Consider the following 26,850-nt stretch of genomic DNA (forward strand, 5'->3'; position numbering starts at 1 on the left):
AGTTCCCAGTAAGAGAGACCCAGAGAGACCCCACAATAAGACATATAATTAAAATGTGAAACATTAAGGACAAGGAGAGAATCTTTTTTTGGGTCACACCCACGGCATTTGGAAGTTCCCAGGCTAGGGGTTGAATCAAGAGCTGCAGCTGCCAGCCTATGCCACAACCACAACAACGTGGGAATAAGGCCATGCCTGCAACCTACACCATCTCTCACAGCAACGCCAGATTCTTAACCCACTGAGCTAGGCCAGGGATCAAATCTGTGTCCTCATGGGTACTAGTCAGATTTGTTTCCACTGCACCACAATGGGAACTCCCAAGGAGAGAATCTTAAAAGCATCAAATGATTAAGTATTTGTTTTGTACAAGAAACCACCACCCCCCCAAAAAAACCCCAAAACTATGAGCACAGATTTTTTGGGAGAAACTGCAGACTAGAAAGGAGTGGCATAATATATTCAAAGTGCTGAACAAAAAAACTTGCGAACAAGAATACTCTACCCAGCTAAGTAATTCTTCAGAACTAAAAAAGAGAGAAGGAGCTTTCCAAACAAGCAAAAGCTAAAAGAGTTAATCATCACTGAACTGGCTTTATGATAGATATTAAAGGGACTTCTTTAAACCAAAAAGAAAGGGTGATATGAACAGTAAGAAAACACATTAATGTCACTAGTAAAGTTAAATAGATAGTAAATGTAGTGTATTAATTACTTATAAATCTAGTATGAAGTTTAAACAATAGTTATAGTAAACTATAACCAAAATAATGATTTAAGTGATACACAATATAAAAAGATGTAAAATATGACATCAAAAACATGAAGCAGATGGAATAGAGTAAAAACCTGGAGCTTTCAAATGCAAACTTATGTTATTATACGTAAGTCTCATGGTAACCACAAGCAAAAACCTATAATAGATAGACACCAGATAATGAAATCTAAGTATATGACTAATGAAAGTCATCAAACTACAAATGAAAGTCTTCAAAAGCAAAAGAAGAACAGAGAGGAAATACAAAACAGCCAGAAAATAATTAATGAAATGACAATGAGTATACACTTACAAATAATTACTTTGTATTTAAATGAACTAAATTCTCCAATCAAATACATAGAGTGGCTGAATGGATTTAAAAAAAAAAAAAAAAAAAAAAAAAAAAAAACCTTCTATAATGCTGCCTGGTGAAAGATTCAAGTCAGATGTAAGGACATAGATTAAAAATGAATGGATAGAAAAAGATATTCCATGAAAACAGACACCAGAAGAAAGCTAGGAAAGCTACATTCATATCAGACAAATAGACTTTAAAACAATTAAAATTGGAAAGGAAGAAGTAAAACTGTCATTGTTCACAGATGACAAGGTACTATGCATAAAAAATCCTAAAGATGCTACCAGAAAACCACTAGAGCTTATCAACAGATTTGGTAAAGCTGCAGGATACAAAATTAATACACAGAAATCTCTTGCATTCCTGTATACCGGCAGTGAATGATCAGAAGGAGAAATTAAGGAAAAATCCTATTTACCATTGCATCAAAAAGTAAAATACCTAGGAATAAATCTTCCTAAGGAGGCAAAAGACCTGTACTCTGAAAAGTATAAGATGCTGATGAAAGAAATTGAAGATGACACAAACAGATGGAAAGATAAACCATGTTCTTGGATTGGAAGAAACAATACTGTCAAAATGACTGTACTACCCAAGGCAATCTACAGACTCAGTGCAATCCCTATCAAATTACCAATGGCATTTTTCACAGAACAAGAACAGAAAAATTAAATTTTAAATTTCTGTGGAAACACAAAGACCCCAAATAAGCAATCCTAAGAGAGAAAAACAGAGGCAGAGGAATCACACTCTCTGACTTCAGACTATGCTACAAACCTACAGTCATCAAAACAGTATGGTGCTGGCACAAAAACAGAAATATAGATCAATGGAACGGGATAGAAAGCCCAGAAGTAAACCCACACATCTATGGTCAACTAATCTATGGCAAAGTAGGCAAGAATGTACAATGAAGAAAAGACAGTCTCTTCAATAAATGGTGCTGGGAAAACTAGACAGCTACATGTAAAAGAATGAAATTAGAACATTCTTTTACACCATACACAAAAACAAACTCAAAATAGATTAAAAACTTAAATGTTAAATACTATAAAACTCCTAGAGGAAAACATAGGCGCAACATTCTTTGACATAAACTACAGCAATAACTTTTTTGATACACCTCCTAGAGTAATAAAATAATAAAACAAAATAATAAAAATAAAAACATACAAATGGGCCTAATGTAAAAGCTTTTGCATAGCAAAAGAAACCATAAACAAAATGAAAAGACAGCCCACAGAAAGGGAGAAAGTATTTACAAATGAAACAACTGACAAGGGATTAATCTTTAAAATATACAAACAACTCATGCAGCTTTATACCAAAAAATCAACCCAATTAAAAAAAATCAGAAGATATAAACAGACATTTCTGCATAGAAGACAGAGAGATGGCCCAAAAATATATGCAAAAAAGATGCTCAACATCACTAATTATTAGAGAAATGTAAATCAAAACTACAATAAGGTATCACCTCACACTGGTCAGAATGGCCATCACCCAACTCTACAAACAATATATGCTGGAGAGGGAGTGGAGAAAAGGGAACCCTCTTACACTGTTGGTGGGAATGTAAATTAGTACAACCACTATGGGGAACAGTATGGAGGTTCCTTGAAAAACTAAAAATAGAACTACCATATCATCCAGCAACCCCACTCCTGGGTATATATCTGGAGGAAATCTTAACAAGAAAAGATACCGGCACCCCAATGTTCACTGCATCACTATTTACAGTATCTAAGATATGGATGCAACCTAGATGTCCATCAGCAGAGGACTGGATAAAGAAGATGCGGTATATATCTTCTTTGTGTGTTTGTGTGTATGTGTGTATTAGCCATAAAAATGAAAATAATGATATTTGCAGCAACATGGATGGACCTAGAGATTATCGTACTGAGTGAAGTCAAGTCAACAGAGAAAGACAAATATATGTTATCATTTATATGTGGACTCTAATAAAAAGTGATACAAAAGAACATTTATAAAAAAGAAACAAACTCACAGATTTCAAAACCAATCTTATGGTTACCACAGGTGAAACTGTTGGGGGGAGGGAAGAATTGGGAGGATGAGAATAACATATATACACACTACTGTATAAAATAAATGATTAATGAGAACTTACTGTATAGCATGGGAAAATCTACTCAATAGTGTATAATAACCTATATGGGACAATGACTAGGTATATTTGTATGTATGACTGATTCACTTTGCTATATACCTGAAATGAATACAACATTGTAAGTCAACTATACCCCAATAAAATTAAATTAAAAAAAAGATGTGGTACATACATTCAATGGAATATTACTCAGCCATAAAAAAGAATAAAATAATGCCATTTGTAGCAACATGAATAGACCTAGAGATTATCAACTGAGTGAAGTAAGACTGAGAAAGACAAATATATATCACTTACATGTGGAATCTAGTAAAAAATGATACAAAATAACTTATGTATAAAACAGAAAAAAACACAGATTTCAAAAACAAACTTATTAAAAGGGAAACATGGAGAGGGTAGGGATAAACTGAGAGTTTGGGGTTAATATATACACACTACTATATATAAAATAGATAATCAACAAGGACCTACTTAGAGTACAGGGAACTCTACTCAATATTCTATAATAACCTGTATTGGAAAATAATGTGAAAAAGAATGGATATATGTATAACTGAATCACTTTGCTATACACCTGAAACACACTGTAAATAAACTATACTCCAGAATAAAAAATTAATAAAAAACCCAACAATGAGATACCACCTCACACCTATCAGATTGGGTATATTACCAAAAAGTCTACCAGTGACAAATGTTGGGAAGGATGTGGAGAAAGGGAACCCTTGTGTACTGTGGGGAGAAATGTAAATCAGTGCAACCACTCTGGAAAAAAATATGGAGGTCTTCAAAAAATTAAAAATAGAACTACCGCTATGATTCTTTAACTTTGGGGTATTTATCCAAAGGGAAAAAACATGAATTCAAAAAGATATGTGCACCCCCATGTTTATTCAGCATTATTAATAATAGCCAAGACGTGGTAACAACCTAAGTTTCCATTGATAGATGAATGGATAAAGATGTTCTGATACACCTAAGTGCAATGGAATATTATTCAACCATAAAAAACCTGAAATCTTGCCATTTGTGATAACATGGGTTGACCCTGATGCATTGATTATGCTAAGTGAATTAAATCAGACAGAGAATGGTAAATATTGTACAACTTCACTTACTTATGGAATCTAAAAAAAACAAAACAAGCTCAGAGATAAAGAGAACAGATTGATGGTTATCAGAGGCAGGGGAATGGGAGGTAGGTGAGGGAGTCAAAAGGTATAAATTTCCAGGTATAAGTCAAGAGGTTGTAATATACAGCATGATGACTATAGCTAATAATACTGTATCGCAAATTTGAAAGTTCTAAGAGAGCAGATCTTAAACGTTCTCATCACAAGAAATGTTTCCATTTCTACATCTCTGGCAATGAGATTTTTAGAAGCCAATTTTCCTTTTAAATTACAAGAAATTTAAATTTAATGCTTGCAAAAGATGCTGCCTTGATTGACTTACTTGGATCACTTCTTGGATTACAGCGGCCAAGAACCATTAAAGATGAGCCATATCTACCCTAACTAAATTATTCAACAGTGACTCCTCTACTTTACCTGAAGAGCAGATATGGATGAGGGACAAATACAGGTGAATTTGTAGGTATTGTACAAAAACAAAAACAAACCTACAAAATTTAATGAGGGAGAAATGTCAATATATATATAAAACTAAAAGTATCTGTTCTACATATTCTATGGTGTATATATAATGTAGAATTTCAATTGGAAAAGTCTACTGTTCCAAATTTATATTGCAGTTAATAAATTACCAAGCATATTCACATAAAAGTACATAAATAAACAGGTTTTAATGATATCAACAGACGGGTAAAAACTGGGTCACAAACTAGAGCATCTTGGCTCTTCTTCAGGGAGTGCAGCAGAATAAACTAATGCAATTACAATTTTGGTCCCTGTCTCCCCACGTGAGACCCATGTCTTAAGTTTCTGTTTAATATTTCAGCAATCACCTGCCACTAAAGGAATACTGTTCTTTGTTTTATTTTATTTGATGAAACAAGAGACCCAAACACATTCTCTGAAAATTACATTTAAGACAGCTTGCCAGTGAGGCCACCCCAGGTTATATAACCAGATGTCTGCCCTGGGCTCTGGTTTCTGAAAACCTGGAGAAACGAAACCAGAATTTCCCCACCTATCCCAACTGAGATGGCAAGTCTGACCCTGAGCAGGTTAGAGGTAATAAACTACCACACCTAACGCCCTACCCTAATTTCTTCAATAAAACAGCATCTGTTTTAAATATCAGAGGAAGGAATGAAAGATGATGGCTTGAACACACAGTAAGAACACAAGAACATGATGGAAATGCCTTGTCCTTCATATAATAAAAACAGTCTTACTTGAAACTGTTTCTTTAAATTTAGAAATTAAGACGGGAAAACATAATCACCCTTCCCTTTATCCTCTACTCCCTACCCAAGATGTAAAGGTGATGACACTGATGATAAGGGGCAAAGGGCTTGCTCAAAGTATGACAGGAGAAGCTAAAAAGAACAGAGAGACAGAGATTTTCAAACTGGAGGGCTTGGAGACATCAGACCCCTTTTCATTTTGTTCCAGCATATTTCTTTAAAAGCCTTAAAAAGAAAAGAACAAGACATTCCTTTTCATCTTTTTGCCTCCAATATAAGCACTTCTAAAGTGAAGACCCATTTCGGCTTTTTGCGTTTTTCTCAAAGTTTAGCAACCTTAGGTGTATGCTGGCCAAGGGCAAGTAGAGAATTTTTCTACCCAGTCTTGTTGATACATGTCATTAATGTAGTCATATATGTTAGATGATCTTGGAGAGTGAAAATTGAGTTTTCCAAACAAAGAATTTTATCAGATAAGGGACAAAAAAAAAAACCAAACAAACAAACAAAAAAAAAAAAACCACTCAACTCCAAATTATAAAGAATGCTGACAGGACCATCTAAATAGAATCCAGGTACACAAGAATGGTTAACATGCAGCATAACTGCATTAAAAATTAGGATCCCAAAATATCACCTTTAAAGTGTGTTTTTTGCAAAAGCATCTTGTTCAGTACACATAAAAGTAGGGGTGTTTTTTGTTTTGTTTTTTTTTTTGCTCCCAGGCAGCCTGCCAAGGCCAAGGACCCTTTTTCCTGCTTCCTAAAGGTGACCTCTTAAACAAGGAGCCATATGTAGTCCTATGTTTACAGACACTTCCACAAGATAAAGTACCACAGCACAAAAGCATATTGTCCTAAATGCACCATATGGATCGAAATGCCTCTGTTTACGTATAAGTGGTGAAAATAAATCAGAGTGATATCTAGACAAAGCTACACTTTGATATATGAAGAATCTGCACAACTACATGTTTATAGTATGATGGAGCCTATGGTGCCAGATAAGAAAAATGCATTTTGCAGGTAGACCTAAATCTTTATACTCTTGTGATTTGTAACTGACCTGTCTCTTTTCATCATGGAATAGCTTCATGACCATAAATACGGAGAACTACTGACAGTATAACTCTTCCGTTAAAAATAGTTTGTTCTTAGCAGCTATGACGGTTTAAAAAAGAAAGAAAGAAAGAAAGAAAGAAAGAACAAAAAACAGCTTTACTTACCCCAGACAAGGACAATGTATCTCAGTGGAATGAAGTACAGGATGACTGTGAATGCACAGAGGGCTACAATGGCCAGCCAGCTTAAGAATGGGACAGTCCAGTTGAAAGTACTGCAAGAGAAATTAACACATCAGCAATCTAAGCACTTTATGCTTTTTCCAAACAAAGATTAAAATAAGTGTGATTCTAGGTCAAAATCTGGACTAAGGATCTAGTAAAGACTCTCTCTCTGAAAGAGATGCCATTGCAATAGGCCATCAGAGGACACAGGTTAGTCATCATTTGCTCAGCTCCATAACACAGGGCCCAGATGAAGGGTGTTGCTACCACCCCTCCAGATTGTCCCAGGTGATCTAGATCTAAATTCCTTGCACTAGCAGGGTGACTCCCTGCAGTTTAAAAATGATTTCCTACTCTAAAACTAGTAGTCAATCTTGTTTTCTCCAAATTTTCATAGAGGAGAATGCCCCTGGGCTTACCATTCTTTCTTCTATGAACAAGACTCCCCACACAGGAAATAAAATGTTGCCAGCAATTAACCATAGACCTAAATCTCGCACTGTTGTGCCAATCCTCCAAATTTTAGAAATCCATAGAGGAATACTCCCTTCTCACTTTAGCTATGTTTGAAATGGAACTAGAAGTCAAGAGGGAACTTGGTAAAAATTCACCTACCATCGTTGCCCTTCTCCCCAGAAACACACAGAAAATTAAGAAATGAATTCATCGCTGCCTACTCTTCTCCCTATCTTGTTTCTAGCAAAGGAGCACATGGCATATAGTGGGTTTGTTGGAAAGACTGAAAGAGGAGTGTAAGCTTGAAAAAGTGAGTTATAGCAGAGTCTGGCTGATGCATCTACATGGTAGCCACACTGCTGGCGAAAGATAAGGCAGAGGGTTGGAGAAAGCAGCAAGACAAGTTTTGACAGTGAGATAACATCAGAATAAATAATAAAATCGGGATCAATGAACAGAAGGAGAGGAAGTTACAAAAAAGGTAGTATTAAGGATTTGGGAAGGAATTTAATGGGACAAAAAGAAAGAAAGGAAACATCAAAACAGAAGAGTTGATGTAGAAAATCAGGAAAAAGGAACATGGAAATACTGGGATAGTTTTAGGCTGTAATGTAGAAAATCTTGTAGTTTTGAAAAGAGAGTGACATGATAAATGATGATAAATGATAAAGTAAGCAGAACCACTGCATGGAGACTTCGAGGTTGGGTATATAACCATATCTCCATTTATAGGCAAACCATTGCCTCAATGTTTTAACACCTAAAAGGAACTAGCACATCTTGTTGGGTGACTCCTTAGCATAATTTAATGCAAAAACTAAAGAAGGTAGCAAAATTGTGTTCAAAGCCTAGATTCTGCTATGTGACTTTAGATGGTTGGCCTCTCTAAGCATCGACTCTCCTCTATAAAAGGTGGACAGCTTTTATTATTTCAAGGAAGGCTGGTAGTGATGGCAACATGTTTATGTGAATCAAAGTGATGTTATTAGAACTATTACACTCTAGGAGTCTAAAGTATGGCAGTTCTTCCTCCTCTTCTTTTTTTTTTGGCTGCACCCAGAGCATGCAGATATTCCTCGACCAGGGACTGAACCTGCAACCCAGGAACGACCCGAGCCACAGCAGTGACAATGCTGGATCCTTAATCCAGTGAGCCAGCAGGGAACTCCTTAGCATTTCTTCTTATAAAGCTGTGAGAAAGGCTTCAAACACACTTCAAGAAATTATGAAATTGTATGTGATATGGATAAATGTTAGCATTTTTTATTTCTTCTGATTTCCTGGTAATGGGTGCTATATTCACTTGCAGTAGGGTTTTCCTGGCAAGTTTATGATCCAATAAAGGATGTCTGTCAAGAGATTTTCTCACGCATGGCCCTTCATAATAACACTTAAAAATTATTCCTTAGCTATGTAGGATACGGTTTGCTTTTTGTCTCTTATCAGGTCAAATGTTTCCTTAAAATTCCTTTTTTTTTTTTTCTAGTAAAAGAGGTCAAAGTTGGATCAATCTGGTCATCTCGTTTTTTAGTAACTCTTGGGGGTCTGGCTTTTCATGTTTTTTTTCCTGCTATGGCCAGAGTAAGTGTCCCAAAATTGTCACCAGGTGAAGTATCACGCCAACCCTCCTTCACTGACACGTGTCCTTCCCTGGCTTTTGCCTGCTTGCGGGGAGAGCAGAAGGCTAAGGGTCTGCTTGCTTTCCTAGGGCTCAGCTCCCAGCCACCATGTGCAAGAGCACTGGCTCTTCACTCAGAAAACCCTCTTTGTAGGCAGCCTCACTCAAGCACTCTGTGAGCCCCTCACTTTTCTTGGAAGGATAAAAGGCAAAGAATAACAGTGTAGCTAACGTCAGGGAAGAAAAAGGCCGCCCTTTACTATTTCCACAGTGCATTATGAAATCTAAATCTAAAATCTGATCTCACCCCCCGAAAAGAGATGCAATCCAAGAAAGTTCTGGAATGACTATTTAGAAACAAGATGTAATTATGGAGGTTTTCATTTTGAACTTAAAGATTGCTTCTGAATCTGCTCTCTGGATAGATGCATTTTACCCCATGTGACCCCTGGGGAGTTTCCCGTCTTTAGTATTCAAAAGATTACTGTGCAGAAAAAGATAATTCTTATAAGACTCATTGGATCCTATGCTATAGTCAGTCCTCTATGGCAGCCTATGCCTGCACCTCTGTCAATACCTTAGAAAGTTCTACAAAACTCAGTTTTCCCTAAGTCTGGTCCACAGCTAGGATCTGGTCATGTTCTTCAACTGACCATGTTTTCCAGCCAAGCACCTGTTCTGAGGTCTACCACCCAAAGTTAAGAGGAAGCCTCTCCCCTTCAGGCATTCATGAACCTGACCTCAGAGCTGACCCAGAGTCTTCTGGTATCAACAAGATGTTTCCATTATGTATCAACACACAATGTACCTCAGAGAAAGGACAACATTTAATAGGGAAATGACCCATTTAGGACTTCACACTGTGCCTCCGTTGGATAATTTGAAGAGAACAAGAGAACATTCTTAAAGACAGAAATAACATGGAGAAGAAGAAAAGATGTAGAAATCAGTCTTTAAAAGTCTGAGACTGAATGTTGCTTCAAGGCACATTTGGGAGTGAGAGGGAGGCTGTTCTATAATATAAGAAAGTGGAAACTCAGCACCTATGCATATGTGGAAATGTATTAAACAAAAAATTATACAAAATAAAATGCATTATCCCTTGAAACATGAAAGGCACCAGATGAATGACTCGCACCTTTAGTTTAAATAATTTACTCTTTCAATTTCTGTGTATGCCCAAGGACCCAAATCTGCAGAACACTTTGGGTTATAAATAATAAACAATGAATAGATAGATCAAACTAGCAAAATGTAGGCTTATCCAGATATAAATGGTCTTGAACAGGCCATTTAGAAATCATTATGCAGGCCAATTTTCACATACTGTAATAGTATGGGAACATAGTATATTTTTGACTGATAATTAATTATAAATCCACCTTACTGTTTTTATAATTAAACAGTTGTTTTAAAAAATATATTAGTAAATAAAACAATGTGAGGTAAAACTCATTTAATATTAGTTTCCTAATTTTACATTAGCTCCCAATGAAGCTGTATTTCCTTGTTTAAAAATGTGAAGTATTCCAGCAGCTATACCTCCGATTTGACCCCTAGCCTGGGAACTTCCGTATGCCATGGGTGCAGCCCTAAAAAAAGCAAAATAAATAAATAAATAAAATTAAGTTCTTGAAAAAAAATGTTAACAGTTCTTTTTTTTTTTTTTCTTTTCTTTTTACAGCCACACCCACAGCATATGGAAGTTCCTCAGCTAGGGGTCAAATCTGAGCTGCAGCTGCCGCCTATGCCACAGCCACAGCAACGCTGGAGCCCTTACCCACCGAGCCAGGCCGGGGATTGAACCTGCATACTCAAAGACACTGTGTTGGGTTCTTAATCAGCTGAGCCACAACAGAAACTCCCAAAGGTTCTTTTTAATTTTAAAAATTATGTTTACTTTCTAAATGAAAAACCATTAGTTTATTTCATCTATAATTCTAAGCTCACATACTTAAATACACAAAATTGAAAGAATATTTTTGCAGGGTGCTCTATATGATTTTTTAAAAAAATTTAGAGTAACTTGAGGAAAATAGAACTCCTAGAACTCGGCCAATAATAAAATGCAGGTATGTCTTGATTACCTGAAATCCTCATTTAGCCTTGTTTTTTTTTTTTTTTTTCTATCACAATTTTATATTCTGTGTAAGAACAAAATCTCACTGTGAAAATGTGCTAAAATTTAGGACGGTGTTATTTCTTCAAAGCTACAAGTATGACTTCTTTCCAACCAATATGTTCTCAATTTCAAGAAGGAAATTGACAGAACTTTCATAAAACCAAAGACTGGCAGAAACAAAGTAAATAATGATGAAACCGAGCGATAGATCACCCAGAAGGAGTGTCCCCTGCCAGAAAGAATGTGGCATTTCACCCTCTGAGAAACAAATGGACACTGTCCCAAAAAAGGCCAGCGCTCACATGTCAGCATCACTCACTTCTTTATCCTTTCGCCAAAGGAAGCGACTTCATCTAGGATGTTCTGGACACTGATACATACCTCCTGGATGGCATAGATTTTATTTATAAATCCCTTTTTTTCACTGTCCTAAAATACAATAAAAAAGAGAGAGAGTTTCTATGTGAGTAAAAGTTTTCTTCAGTGCTTGAATTCTTTCAATTGTCCCACTCTTACATCTTTCAACTTAAATAAACTTCATTTTGCATATATATATATATATATATATGCACTTTGCACTGTGAACACGTGGCTGGGGCTGGCAACCTGCCACCTTAGAAACCGAGGGCAAGTGAATGACAGGTGGTGTGCAGCCTCCAAGGACAATATACATATATGTATAAATAGATACATGGAGCCCATGAAAATTTCAGGATATGAAGGGAGGTGGAGGAGGAAGAGTCCCCAGCATGACAGCCCTGTGCTAGTATATAAAGGTGGCTGCAAAGCATAAGACTTGGATTCTGTTGCTCTTGCCCTGATGACCAGAAACTTCAGCTGGAGGGAGGGGAGTGTAAAGGTATGAGAAAGAGGTCAGGTCTCAGAATGACCAAATCTGAAATCTGTGCTGACCCCGGACCCACCATGACTTGATATTTAGCAGACCCAGTTTCTTGGCTCCAGCACCCATAGACCTAGGTTTGGTCTTGGCTCCAGATATTTTAACAACAGGGAATTCTGGGTGCAAATGAGAAGACGTGGGAGCAATGAAAACTGCAGAAAAAATAAATAACAGGATCAACTGAAATCCGGAAAGTGACACTCCCTTAGGTAGATCAGATACATAATAAGCCTGGCCCCCCTCTTAAGAACAACAGTCATGTTTTTCATGATATAAGAGTCAGGGTTCTAACTAAACATTTCCCCCTGTCTCTGTACTTAATTCGTCGTTTTAAGACATGTGATGGATTTAAGCAAAGCTGGTGTGCTCCAGGAAATGGGTGAGTGAGGATTGAGCATAAAGCACCCACAGATTGGTGGGAGCCTAGGGGAAATATGCACATTTTGTAATTTTAGACCCGGGGGAAGAAATAGTGGTGGCCTTTCACGATTGAAAATTCTGCTTAGTAGCCTGGCATCACAGGCACTTGCCTAGGCTGTTTGGTGGAGACCATCCAACCCATGACTCCAATCCTCCATGCCAGCTTGAATCTCTATGGAAATGTAGATCCAATTTCATTACTTTAACTTCTTTTGAACACTTGCACACTGTGCCAGAACACTTGAGACCTCATGTGGCAGTCAGAGCTTGCTGAAAGCAGCCAGGAAGCTAGAATAATAATGTCGTCATGTTGCACATTTACATACTGACTTTCATTTTAGAAGAGTCTAAAGCACTTTGCACTGTGAACACTTGGCTGGGGCTGGCATCCTGCCACCTTAGAAACCGAGGGCAAATGAATGACAGGTGTATGTGCAGCCTCCAAGGACAACAGGGTACCATGGGACAGAGGATATGGATGCCAGCTTTATAACATGATCTTTAGATACCAGTTACTTAGAGCTTTCATTTTAAATTTAATTCCCATAGGAGAGATTGTCTACATTATTCATCTTGCTTATGCCAAAACGGACTGTCAGGCAATGAGGTAGATGAGATGCATGAGGCTCCAAGTATAGGGAACAATTACACACTCTCAGAGTCCCCACTATCTTCAAAAGTCACCCTTCACTTGTCATTACAGACATGGGTGCATCAATTGCTGGTCTGTTTTCCTACCCCAGTAATGAAACAAAATGCATTAATTTCACCTATGCAATTGTACATTGTAGAATAAAATGGATAACCAGTGGCTCCTTCTAGTTCCTTTCATAATTACAAAACTGGTCTGCTCGAATGCTCTCCATGGCCTTCAGTGTTCTCAAGCACCAGCTAAGTTCATTTATGTCTATGAAGTAAAGTGCTCTTATCAATACTTTTTCTACATGCAGAATAAATCAAGTTGGAGTCGAAAGCATGCTAGTCATACAATGAAACTTCACTGAGAATAATGTCTTGCCAGTTTGAAATTATGATGTGAAAAATATTTTTTTTCACAACTGCTATAAAATATATAAAATACTCTGCTATACCAATAAGAAATGCACTGAACCTATATTAAAAAATTAGAGATACTGCCTTTTTGCATTGGAATACTTAATATTAATAGAATGTATTCCTTTTTTATTTCAGTTGAACATGAAGGTTTAATGCAATTTTAAGCAAATCCTAATGTGTCTGGAGTGAAGTGAAATGAGGAGAATTTGATAAAGTGTTTTTAAAATTTGTTTGGAAGAATAAATCAGTACCTATAGCCAAGAAATGTCTGCAAAAGAGAAATAATGAGAAAGCATTTATTGCAGCAGATATTTAAGTAATTAAAATAAGAAAGATGAACTCTGAAAGAGAGATTGTTGTATGATAAAGCACCGCCATAAATCTGTCATAAAGAAGGAAGTATTATGTAACTGGATGATTGTTTTAACTTCTTGGGCAAAATTACGTTAAATCCTACCTTAATAGATTCTCAAACCTATTTGAGACAGCTCAAATCTATCCCAGTATCTACCTCAAATTGAGATGCCCCAAATAAACTCTAGATTAATTTAAAAACAAAAAGTTAAACATGAATTATAAAAACAGCATATAAGTTATTTACTGACCTTGGAATAGGAAAGAACTTTCTAAACATACAAGCAGTAAAAAAATCACAGAGGAAAATAATTGATAGCAAAAGTTACATAAAATTCAAAACATTATGTCAAAAGTCTATAACTTTAAAAGGCTAAGTTGGAAAAAATGCAACAAATATAACAAAAAAGGGATGGGATTTCCAATAGAGTCAATAAACATCTGAAACAATCTTCCTTTCAGTTTTGTTTATAGTAACAAAGAGAAAAATCACTAGCATGTTGTGTAGAATTAATTATGTTATATATGAATGACAGACTTTAGAAAATCATAAAATATGGCTTAAAGACAGTGAAAATGCTTATGATCCAACAGAAATTGAAAAGAATGGGGAATAAATATGATATGGAATATAATCTTAACTTTTTTAAAATGGGTAGGTTGGAAAAAAGATGAAAGGGATGTGTCGAAATATTAAAGGTAATGAATATTTACCTTCCCCATACTTTCCTGTAATATTCAAATCCTTTGCAATTAATATATTTTAATTTATAATCAGAGTAATTCCCTCATTTTCTCCAATATTATTATTATTAAAATAACATACATAGAAGACATAAATTCACTGGTACTCAGTAGGCAGGATTTTACCAGGTTTACCTATTTTTTCTTAATGCATTTTTTGTATTCTAAATTATTTTTAGAAAGAAGTAACATGTGGAGTTCCCGTCGTGGCGCAGTGGTTAACGAATCCGACTAGGAACCATGAGGTTGCGGGTTCGGTCCCTGCCCTTGCTCAGTGGGTTAACGATCCGGCGTTGCCGTGAGCTGTGGTGTAGGTTGCAGATGTGGCTCGGATCCCGCGTTGCTGTGGCTCTGGCGTAGGCCGGTGGCTGCAGCTCCGATTCGACCCCTAGCCTGGGAACCTCCATATGCCGCGGGAGCGGCCCAAGAAATAGCAACAAAGACAAAAAAAAAAAAAAAAAAAAAAAAAAGTAACATGTAAACAGACATTCACTAATCACCATCAAGTACTTTCACATAGTTCATTCAATCTTCATAATCACCCTACAACGTAGATTTTTTTTTTCCATTTTACAGAAGAGAAAACTGAGCTCACAGAAAAGTGGCAGAGCTTGGATTAGGGCTCTGACCGGCCAACTCCAGAGTGTTCTCTGCACAATATACTGTGGGACCTTCCCATTCTACCCAGGAAGCATCCCGTTCCTACCCAGAATCCCTGTGACATCAACAAGAAGAAAAGACTTGCAAACATGTAGGAACTTATTATTGTAAACACCATGAGCAGCAAGAAAATGAAATCCAGAAACTTGATTCAAGGTGGGAAGGGGAAGATGTGTTAGAAACCATCAGATATAATGTTAAAATGATGCAGTATGCAAATATTAAACATGGGATCTTTGTTAGTAAAATGTGCCATTTCAAGCATCTACAAAGGCTATTTTTAGTAGATACCTTTTTTTTTTTTTTTTTTTTAAATGGCCACATATGCAGCATATGGAAGTTCCTGGGCCAGGGATTGAATCCAAGCTGCAGCTACGAACTATGTCACTACAGCAATGCTGAAACTTTTAACACACTGCCCTATCCAAGGACTGAACCTACCCCTCCATAGGGTCCTGAGCTGCTAGAGTTGGATTTTTAATCTACTGTGCCACAGCGGGAAATATGAGTAGACGCTTTAAATCCAAGTACAGATGTATGATTACTGGCTAAAGAGGTTTTTTGTTTTTGTTTTTGTTTTTTTTTTTTGTCTTTTTTAGCTATTTCTTGGGCCGCTCCTGCGGCATATGGAGGTTCCCAGGCTAGGGGTCCAATCGGAGCTGCAGCCACTGGCCTACGCCAGAGCCACAGCAACGCGGGATCCGAGCCGTGTCTGCAACCTACACCACAGCTCACGGCAATGCTGGATCCTTAACCCACTGAGCAAGGGCAGGGACCGAACCCGTAACCCCATGGCCTCTAGTCGGATTCGTCAACCACTGTGCCACGACAGGAACGCCCTAAAGAGTTTTAAAAAATTTTTAATTATTTAATGAATTTTATTACATTTATAGATGTACAACATAAAAATCTCACTTTTAATTTTCTTTTGCACTCCCGCCCAAGCTCCAAGCCCTTCACCCTGGCCACTGAAATCCAAAATAAAATGATCTGTTATGGTGACAAAGTTTTGAAAAGTAAATGCTTTGGGATAAAATTTTTATGTTAAAATCTCTTTCATCAAATTCTATATTCCTCCACTGTGGTCTCCAACCAATGAAGTAATTACTCTTTATATACAGTATATGACCCCAAACTGCAATGGGTAATGGAATTGCTCTGTGTTGCATTCCAATATTTCACACTTTTTTCACTAATGTTCAATACTTTATTAGTAGAGAATAAATTGGTACATTTCTTTTATTGTCGTTTTTGCTTTCCTTTATAAACCAGCTTGGATGAAAAAAATATCACAGGGTAGTTAATCATCCAAAGGCTTGGAAGTGACACTGCTTTTTTTTTTTTAATGCATTATTAAGGTTTCTTTTGAAGATGTAAAAAAAAATTACCCATAAAAAAAGAGCTATAACTGTAAATCTGAAAACATATGAGATTTATGTTGTACAAGTTTTTCTAATGATTCTATATAATTCTTTAAAATCTTGTTATTTTAAATAGTCCACAAAATATCAATAAGCTTGAAATATAGTGATTCTTTCATATTCATCTGTTTTACTATCAAGTATGAAAACAGAAAGTTAACTAGATTTCTCCAAAGAAATATCTGCTTCCTCGCTGTGAGATACTTAGGAAAATCTAAAAACCTAAAGCATCAATATATAGTCTTTACATATTTGGAGAATCCTGTTAGTTAACTTTCAAACCAAAATGACAAGTGCCCCCATTCCCTGATTCTGTTCCAAATGGGGACAAGAAGCCAAAGTGACAGATATCAGGGGATAGAGTGTCAGGGTCAGGTCCTGTGGGGCTAGATTCTGCTGTATCCACCTGCATCCTGTCCGGTCATCAATGCCAAAGAGGTCATTGTCAGCCCCGCTGACATCATAAACAATGAGCGTATTGTTCTAAGTTCCCCTCGTGGCTCAGTGGTTAACGAACCTGACTAGTATCTTTGAGGACACAGGTTCTATCCCTGGCCTTGCCGAGTGGGTTAGGGATCTAGTGTCGCCTCGAGCTGTGGTGTAGGTTGCAGGGGCAGCTCAGATCCCCTGTTGCTGTGGCTGTGGCATAGGCCACAGCTCCAATTAGACCCCAGCCTGGGAACTTCCGCATGCCACAGGTGCCACTGAAAAAAGACAATAAATAAATAAATAGATAGATAGATAGATAGATAGATAGATAGATAAAATGAGTCTATTGGAACCTATACTATATCGATCACAGCAGGTATGGAGAATATAAGTTTGCTCAAGATATTAATGTGATAAAATTAATGTTATTTTACTTATGTGATGAGGGAGCATCTAAAGAGGATCAAGGGGGAGAGCTATTAAGTCTTACGTCATGGTGAGCATAAAATGGAACTGTCCCAGGAAATCAAGCTTACGTTTACCTTACTTATTATTTCATGGAGGAAGCATGCAGATCTGCACCCCCAAAGAGCTAACCTGGATCATAATTTTGCTTTTCCTTTAAAATATTACTATGTAGCCTCTGGCAAAAGGTGAGCAGTAAGATTATTACTTGCTATGAGTCATAATTGTTACAGTTTACTGTTGGCTACAGCTCTTCTGTGTGCAAACTGAGCCTCACCTGGCACAAAGTATATAATTCTTTTTAGAATGTGTTCTGTTTATGTTTCACGTGATTGATTTTTTAGGCTAAAGATGGGTTGGTGCACAGCTTTCTTAGTTCACTCAGTAAAATGCCCTGAAAAACAGACTTCCCCTCAGAGATACACCCTTAACCTATGGAAATATTAGACACAAGGTATAGACTGAATAATATACAAGTGATATACCAATATACAATAATATATCTAAGTGGTGAAATGTTTTCTCTGTGCCAATATTCCTTCTTTTTCAGATATAGAAAATGACTCTTCAGGGAATTCCCATTGTGGCTCAGTGGAAAAAACACAACTATTATCCATGAGGATGTGGGTTTGATCCTGGCAGTGGGTTAAGGATCTAGCATTGCTGTGAGCTACAGTGTAGGTTGTAGATGTGACTTGCATCTAGCATGGCTGTGGGCCAACAGCTGCAGTTCCTATTCGTCCTCTAGACCAGCAACTTCCATATACCAAAGATGTGGCCCTAAAAAAGACAAAAAAAATTTTTTACATTTCAGGGTTGCAAAAAGGACTAAGTTAAATAAGATAAGCCATCTAGAACTCTTAGTACAATGCCTGTTACAAATAACTGTCTATTATTAGTAGTAGTCATAGTAGTAGGGAAATTAAGGATATAATTCCTTATTAAGAGAATTCAAATTATTTTCATCTACTATTGCCTATGTTAAAGACAAAATTTTGAAATATTAGAGAGAATTCCCAAATACATGAAACCTCTTATGCATATTTAGTTTTGCCCCAGATGACTTAGTGTTAATTTGTCAGATTCCATTTTAGAAAATACTAGATTATTAGATTATTTATAATGTTACACAGGAGATTTTTTTCCCTTCTGCCAATCTGGCACCTGTTTTTTGTTTTTTTTTTCTTCCCAGAATGAGCATTTGCCTTGTCTTAATTTTTTGCTTCCTCTGTTCTGGGTACTATATTATTCAGTACTCATTTTCGACAGTACAGTTTTTAACCACACTTAAGTTGTGCCTTGCCCTATAGTTTAATGTTACACATTTTTCATGTAAATTTAAAGGTGATTTTAAAATAACACAAATTAGGAAAAAGATATCCCTTGGGCTAGGCAATATAAACAAAAGGCATTTAAAAATAGCAGTTAGTAGTCTTAAGGTTATGATGAAAGCCAGGAAAGAAAAAAATGGAAGGGAAAGAAGGAAAGAGAAAGAGAGGAATGAAAAGAAAAGGAAGAAGAAAAAAAGAAAATGGAGAAGGAGAAAAAAAGAGGGAGAAGGAGGCTGAGGGAAAGGAAAACCTAAAGAAGGGGAGGGAAGAAGGACAGGGAGGAGATGAGAGAACTTGGAAGTGAACACAAGGAAGAGAAAGACCACATCTTGGATAGGAAATGAAAACGTGGAGTTCCCTTGTGGCACATCAGGTTAAGGATCTCGTGTGGTCACTGCAGTAGCTCAGGTTGCTGCTATGGTGAAGGTTCAGTTCCTGGCCTGGGAATTTTCACATGCTGCAAGGTGCAGCCAAAGCAAAAAAAAAAAAAAAAAAGGATGAAAATAACTGACTTGAAGCCAAGGCAAAAACAAAACTTGTTAACTACCCATGTTAAGTTCTCATTAAGGAAAAACAATTATTTGTAAAAGGCTAGAAATAGAATGTTAATGTTCTATTAAATATAAATGTAGGAGTTCCCTGGTGGCCTAATCGTTAAGGACTCAGTGTTGTCACTTCTGTGGCTCTGATTATGCTGTGGCACAGCTTTGATTCCTGGCCTGGGAACTTCTGCATGCCAAGGGCTTGGCGAAGAAAAAATGAAGATGAACCTTACAGAAATCACCCAGGAGACTCAGATGAACCTGCTGTTGAGAGGGAGAACTCCCTGGAGCCAATTTCTTACTACTCAAATACTCATCATGTAGCCCTAAGGGACTTGCAAATCTCCCTTTCCCACGTGATTTAACAAAACTCCTTATAAGTGCCCTGATAGTTCTTGAAAGATTAGGACTATATATCAGTATAAAACCTTTCACTTGATCTCCTTGCCAGCAGGCAGGAAGTAGGCTCTGCAGAAGACATGATCTTCAGGCTTTTGGTCCCAGGAGAAGCTCTACTTTCAGATGGACTCTGAAAGTAGAAAGTGAAAGGGTCAATAGGCCTAGCTCTAGGCTAACCTTGATAGAAGCCACAACAGAAGCTGTGGGGCTGCTGTTTCCAAGTAACCAGCCAGGAAAAATAAGTGACAAAGAGTATACTTTCACCCACGACAGTACAAGGGTTGAGATAAGGGTATGCCTCACAGGGTTTTCTGCAAAGTCAAAATGAACACAATGTGGAAAGGTTTTGAAAATGTAAAGGCACACTTGGAGTACAGTGGCTGAGGAAGAGTCACTGCCTGTCCTTAGACCTCATTTAAAGAAAAAAAAAGGTAAATAAGGTGTGTCCTAAAATCCCTTCTGGCAACATATTAGCCATTTTACAGAGAAGGGAACAAGGGTGTGGAAGAGCTAGTGCATGGCAGACCTTTGGAAAGCTTATCTGAGGACACTGTTGGTGGATGGAATTTCTCCAGGTCCTTTCTATGGATCCAGTCCCTTAAGCTTGAGTGACAATAGTGAAGAGATGCACTGGCTTGTTTCTGAATCCAAAGAGCAAAGTCGGGCGACTTCTTTCTAATGAAAAAGTTGGGTGCCCTTGTGTGAGTATTTAAAAACCTCTTTTGAAATCATCTGTCTCATTTCCAAATGTGTTTTTAAATCTGACTGCAGTTCAAATGTAAAGCTGGGAGGGCAACTGAGTTGGAGAAGGCTGTGAGCACTCTGTTATTCTAGGTGACCACAGCCTTGGAAGATAACTAGGTTCCTGCCTAACTGGCTTGTTTTCAATCCTGGTTCAGATCCCACCTCCATTATTTCCTGAGCTATATGGTTTTGAACAGCTTACTTATCTTCATCTGTAAAATGGTGGTAATAAGGGAATCTACCTTGATAATCATTATAAAGTTAAAACAGTCCATTAAAAGCATTTACCACAAATGTCTGGAACACAGCTAGTGCTCAGTGCATATTAGGCATTAATGGTATTAACAATTTGAAGAGACTGAAAAGGAAATATTAAAAAAAACTTCAAATGCTAAATTTTATTAAATCTCTATAAGGATAACAGAATTTTCTCCCTTATTTCTGCTATATCTAAGGAATATTATGTTTATATCATTTCTTTGTCATGTAATATAAGCAGATTATCTTACACATATCATCTTCCTTGCAACAGTCACACAAGGGTGACGGATGTTATTATTCTCATTGCCTACATGAGGAAACTGAAGACCAGATGTCTATCGTCCCAACTCAAACTTCTACCCCAATCTGGGCTCACTCTCCCTTGGTGCCTCCAGCCATATGTGTTCTCATTTGAGATATGGGATTTGAAAAATGAGGAGTAAATTCATCTGTTTACCATATTCCCTGCCTGCTGAAAGTTGGACATCCTCTAAGGCCAAAGTTAGTCATACTCATGCAAGGCGCCTGCCTTTTTCTCATATGATTTTTATCTGTCAATGCTTATACAAGTAACACTTCCCATTAGAATCAGGATTTGTTCTTTACCAGGCCTCATGGCTGAATCAGGGCTAGAATTTATTATTTAATCTTAAATGGCACTAGTTTTATTGCTAGTCTACTTACTAGTATAGTTCTTAATTTTTAAAAAAGGATTGCTTTTGTTATATATACACATGAGAACATTTACACAAAGGTGTGGGACCCTCAAAGATGTCTTCTTGAAAAGATTTGTTATAAATTTCTTTTTCGCTGTGCCCACAGCACGTGGAAGTTCCTGGGCTAGGGATTGAACCTGAGCCACAGCAATAACCTGAGGCACAGCAGTGTCAATGCCAAGTTCTTAGCTACTAGGCCACCATGGAACTCCTTGAATAGATTTGTTATGAAAATCATTTACGTTTGTATAGGACTTAAAAAAGCATTTTCAACTAGCCTTCCCACTTGGATGGCAGGGGCAGGTGGTTTCCCCATTTCATCGATAAGGAAAGTGAGGCTTAGAGAAGATCTCACTACTAAGTAGAAAGGATTCCAGGGACTTTAACCTCTGCCTCATGACTGAAACTGGCCTCCTTTCAGGTCACTGTCAAAAGGCCATCAAGTCACAGATGGTATTTCTTCGCTATATTGTATCTTTTAGGTATTTAAACTTGGCTCTTCCCAGAAACGAATCTTGAGTTTAATCGAATTGTGTGAGAAAAGAATCGTATTAGTATTATAGAAGCAATGCTCTTCGTGACATGCCCAGGACCAAGTAAGGATTACTTTGTGAAATCCAGAGGCTGTTTTTCTTTACAAATATTTTACAAGACAAACTTGTACCTTTGTAAAAAAGCACATCTGTTGTAAATTACTCCCTTTCAGAAAGAGACAGAATCACCATCCTTTCTTCCCATCTGAGCTTAAAAGAGATTTGTTGACATATTCTAAGGCCGGCATAGACAAAACAGCACAGGAAAGAGGAGGCGGTCAGCAGGACTAGGGCTTGGCTTTGCTTAAACTAATTCCACATGCCCCATGAACCATTAGCTGTTTTTTATTTCCTGCTCTAAAGATCTGTAGAGAAAATAATCTGGGGTAGGGAAAAGCTGCTCTTATTATTTTTTTTTCCCCCAACAAGATGCTGTGTTAGCAAATAGAACATATGAGCCACCTTCAGCAAACCAAGGTCTTTAATAATCCATTTTTCAAACACTACTGGTATTTCCTTTCCAAACAAAGATGGACTGTGACTGGAATCAATTTTATCATTTGTATGGTTACAATTGCCAAGTTTCTGGAAATAATCGCATTTAAATACTGGATAATATTTTTTATATGAAGCCAACAACAGTTTTATTGCTATTTCATTTCTGTGATTTATTTGTTTGCTGTAAGTTTTCAATGTTTTGAAAATGTGATGTTTGGGGATAGGGAAGGTCTTAAGAACAAATCAGGGAGAGAGCAATGTCAAAGTCTGTTAGTGGCCTGACTAGAATCCACCAAACAAGGGAGGTTAGCATTAGGCAAGAGCAATTTATTCCACAACTTGGGGCTTTTCTCCCTCGGTTTCTCTATAAACTATAAAATGTAATATTATCCACCATTCTCAGATGTGGGCACAGTGTAGGAAACAGAGGGTAAGACTGAGAACTCAGCTGTCCCCATTAAGAAGATAACAGGGCTCTTCATTGAAATTCAACCAAACAGAGGCAACGTTGGTACAAGTAAGAGGCTTGGTGAATTGCTAGGGAACTAGACCATCCTGCTCTATTGATGCCATATGGAGCACATACCTGAATAACAACTTTGTGCTCTATGGGATGTTTGCTGATGTATGGGGTGGGTCTATCTCCTAACCCCTTCCTCACTGCAGACTAAATCACTAAAACAGGCTCATTCTGAGGTCAACCTGGAAGGAAAAGCCAAAGGCACACTTTATTGAACTGGTAACAATATTTTGTTTACTTAGTTGTATGGCTTGTGGCCTGTCTTTCAGTTTTGGGGGGAGGGATATAAGGGAGTGGGAAAGGGCAAGAAAAAACTGAACTTGGGAATCAGTTTTTTAAAGTATCTCAAATTCTTATGCTGGAGATGGCCATCGGTTCAATAGGATAAAATAAGTCCTTCACACAGGGTAGCTTATGTATCTGCACTAAAATATTCTGCATTTAAAATAAAAGTGAGATGGGCAGGATTTAGGTTCTGATGTACTTTCTTGGGCTTGTTCTAATTGGGCAGATGATTATGGTCTCGAAACCTGTTATGCCTTTTATAGCTGTGTGACTTTGTACAAGTTACTTAAACTTTCAGGTATTCAGCTTCCCCATCAGTAAGATGGAGATAACGTCTACCTGAGTGTTGATATGGGAAGAGAATGAAATCATGTACATAAAGCAACTGGCACATTACTAGATATTAAATAATGGTTAGTTTCTTTCTCTCCACTAATTGTCTTTCTTCCCAAAGGTTAACTTTCTTTTTGTGCCTAATTACCCTGTCTTTCTCTTATTTTTCCCTTCTCTTTTTTGGAGTTTGTATTTACAAGCCTGATAATCATTAATTTTATTCATATCACCTCCCCATTTGAGCAGTATTCTATTTAGCCAAATCTCAGTCCATTTCCTTTATTCGTTTATTCAGTAACTACTTAACTGAATGCCAACTACATATAAGACACTATTCAAGGCTCTGGGCATACAATGATAAATAAGACAGCACCAAACAAACATAGAAGTGAACAGAACAAAAATCGCAGAAAGTGAAATATGCAATAAAGAAACTCAAAATAGGTGCATGCGCAGGAGAGTGACCCACAATTTGGGGGGTAGGGGGTGCTCTAAGGATGAACTTCATAGTTGAGATCTTAGAAACTTCTCTAGATATTTCCTTTTTTAATGAATTTTATTTTTTCCATTATTGCTGGTTTACAGTGTTCTGGTAATTTTCTACTGTACAGCAAAGTGACCCAGTCACACATACATATATACATTCTTTTCCTCACATTGCCCTCCATCATGCTCCATCAAAAGTGACTAGATATAGTTCCCACTGCTCTACAACATTCTAATATTTCAAACAAACAGAATTTAACACAGAAGAGTGGATACGCTGGTGGTGGAAGCACTTAGAATAAGAGTGTTATAGACATCAGCAGTGCATCCCAGATGGAGGGGATATTAAAGGGGCCTGGATGCCAGACCATGTGGACAATCCAGGGCAGGAGCTGGAGCCACGGACGGGCTGCTTGGCAGTATTTGGGATTAGGAAGGAGAGGCTGTCTCTGTTTGCCCAGGAGTTAAACACTGCAAGACTCAAACCTAGTCACTCCTGAAAAAGGCTCCCCTTCCTGAGGTGGTCAGGGAGGGGAAAACAGAGAGAAAGGAAAGACACACACACAGAGAAGGAAATTCCTCTGTTTTTTGGAGTTCCTGTCATGGCTCAGTGGGAATGTACCTGACTAATATCCATGAGGATGCGGGTTTGATCCCTGGCCTCACCCAGTGGGTTAAGGGTTGAGCATTGCCACAAGCCATGGTGTAGGTCGCAGACCCAGCTCGGATCCCGTGTTGCTGTGGCTGTGGTGTAGGCCAGCAGCTGCAGCTCCAATTCAACCCCTAGCCTGGGAACTTCCTGGTTGTGGCCCTAAAAATACCAAAAACAGGAAAAGAAAAGAAATTCTCCTGTTTTTTTACCTTCTTTCCTCCCAGCATCTCCCATTAGTCAAACCCCCTGTGCTGGAGTAAGGGTGGGTAAGGATTAACCTAGAAACGAAGAGAAGATAACCAGAACAGTGAAGGAACTAACCAGAAAAAGCACAGGGTAACAAGTACAGGCAATGCAAAGGTACTAAGGGAGAAACAAACTGAACTTGTTTGAGCAAACAAAGGTTGCCTAAACATGGTAGCCAGGTGAAGGGTAGAGAGGGACAGGAATGTATCAGAGAAGCAGGCAGTGCTACAGAGGGCCTTGTAAACCAAAGTAAGCCGGGGGGCAGTGGAGGGGTGGCTACAGTCTAGGCATGATGGGAAGCCCTTGGAGTGTTTCAGCCATGGAAACAACATGATCTAATTGACATTTTAAAAATAATATTTAGGCATCATGCAGAGGAAAGACAAGCTAGGAGGCTATGTGCGGTAGTCTCCAAGGAGATGAGAGCTTACACCATGGTAAGCATATTCAGGATGTTTTGGAAGTAAGGTGACAGAGATATGTTAATAGATTGGACCTGTGAGGTGAGAATAAGAAATCAAAGAACTGCCTATATTTTGGTGGAGGGACTGGGTAAATGAGGTTGGTTTTACTGAGCTAGAGAAGAGAAGAACAAGCTTAGGGAGAAAGCTTAGAAGAAGAACTGCCTTTGGGCCTTGAAAAAATATGCCTATGGCACATCCAGGAGGTGATATTGATAGGTGGGTGGCTCTTTGAGTCAGGGCTTGGAGATACAGATCGGAAAGTGGCATTTTGAAGGCCCTTGGAGTTCCGGGACCAGAAGGAGCCACCGTGGGAAAGGCCAGAGCCCTGAGACAAAGCTGAGCTGTTGAGCAGACCAGGAGGTGCCAGCAGAGGAGACTGAAAAAGACAGAAGCAGATGAAAAATGAGGAAGAGGCATCTTAGAAGTCAAAAGAGAGGGTTTCAGGAAGGAGGAAAGGGTCACCTCTCTGAAGCCCATCCCCCGAAGGGTGTCAAGTAGTGCCTGGCAATGGAGTTTATTGACCATTGCAGTTCCGTGGTGGGGAGAGAAGTTGAGAGAGATTGAGCAGAGAATCGTGAGTGCAACGCAGACACACTGTAAACACCTCTCTCAGAATGTTCAGCTGTAAATGGTTGCTAAAAAACAGGAAGCATGCTGGTGAGTATACGCATGGGGTCAAAAACGGCAGGTTTTTTGTTTTTTTTTTTTAAAGACGGGAAAATGCAGCCTTACTCAGATGATGAGCTGCATTTTCACAAGATCCCTGGGTAATCCACACACACACTAGAATACTGTGAGTGGAAAGGGATGGGATAGAGCCCACGTGGAGGGAGAGGTCCAGGAAAGAGAGTAGAGCACAGGAAGCATGAGCTCCTGCTTCTGTTGTCTCAGCAAAGTCAGTAGCTGAGAGTCAGAGGGAGCAGTAGCTGGTGGAGCAGGATAGTGGAGATGGCGGGCAGGTGTGAAACTGTCTTTTCACTGGGAAATACGTTGTCTTTCTCAGGTCTGTTCACAGGCCCTGTCGGGTGATTTATACCAGCTCTGCACCGTCCTCCTTGCTATTGATTTTGCATTTCAGTCTCTTTCACTGCCTTAATAAAATTAAGAATTTTATCAATCTTGCCTAGCCAGTCTTGTATTTAACCCCCTTTGACAAAGCTTAAATGATGTCACAAAGCTTACAATTAAAATGCCTCAATCCCAATTTTGTGTTAATAGCCCCAATGTGCTCCTATAATGAGATAATTAAAAAAAAAAAATCCTCCTTTTGGATGGAGACTTCC

General features: G+C 38.0%; 1 protein-coding gene across 42 annotated transcripts in view; it reads right to left on the reverse strand.

Moving 5' to 3' along the window:
* MCTP1 (multiple C2 and transmembrane domain containing 1) overlaps positions 1 to 26,850 on the reverse strand; it is a 537,796-nt gene that overhangs the window by 9,247 nt on the left and 501,699 nt on the right. For 29 of the 42 annotated variants that reach the window (XM_021084540.2, XM_021084538.2, XM_021084534.2 and 26 more), the window contains 2 exons: positions 11,427 to 11,536; positions 6,852 to 6,961 (listed from right to left, as the gene is read on the reverse strand). In XM_021084540.2, coding sequence (XP_020940199.2) covers positions 6,852 to 6,961; positions 11,427 to 11,536 — 220 coding nt within the window. The remainder of the gene's footprint in view (positions 1 to 6,851; positions 6,962 to 11,426; positions 11,537 to 26,850) is intronic. The other 13 variants (XR_014838295.1, XR_014838291.1, XR_014838294.1 and 10 more) reach the window with 1 other exon arrangement.

Source organism: Sus scrofa, chromosome 2, assembly GCF_054392235.1.
Source record: "Sus scrofa isolate SSC_HxYL_T2T_F1_AM1 chromosome 2, Sscrofa_HxYL_maternal_Yorkshire_Landrace_v2.0, whole genome shotgun sequence".
Lineage (NCBI taxonomy): Eukaryota > Metazoa > Chordata > Mammalia > Artiodactyla > Suidae > Sus > Sus scrofa.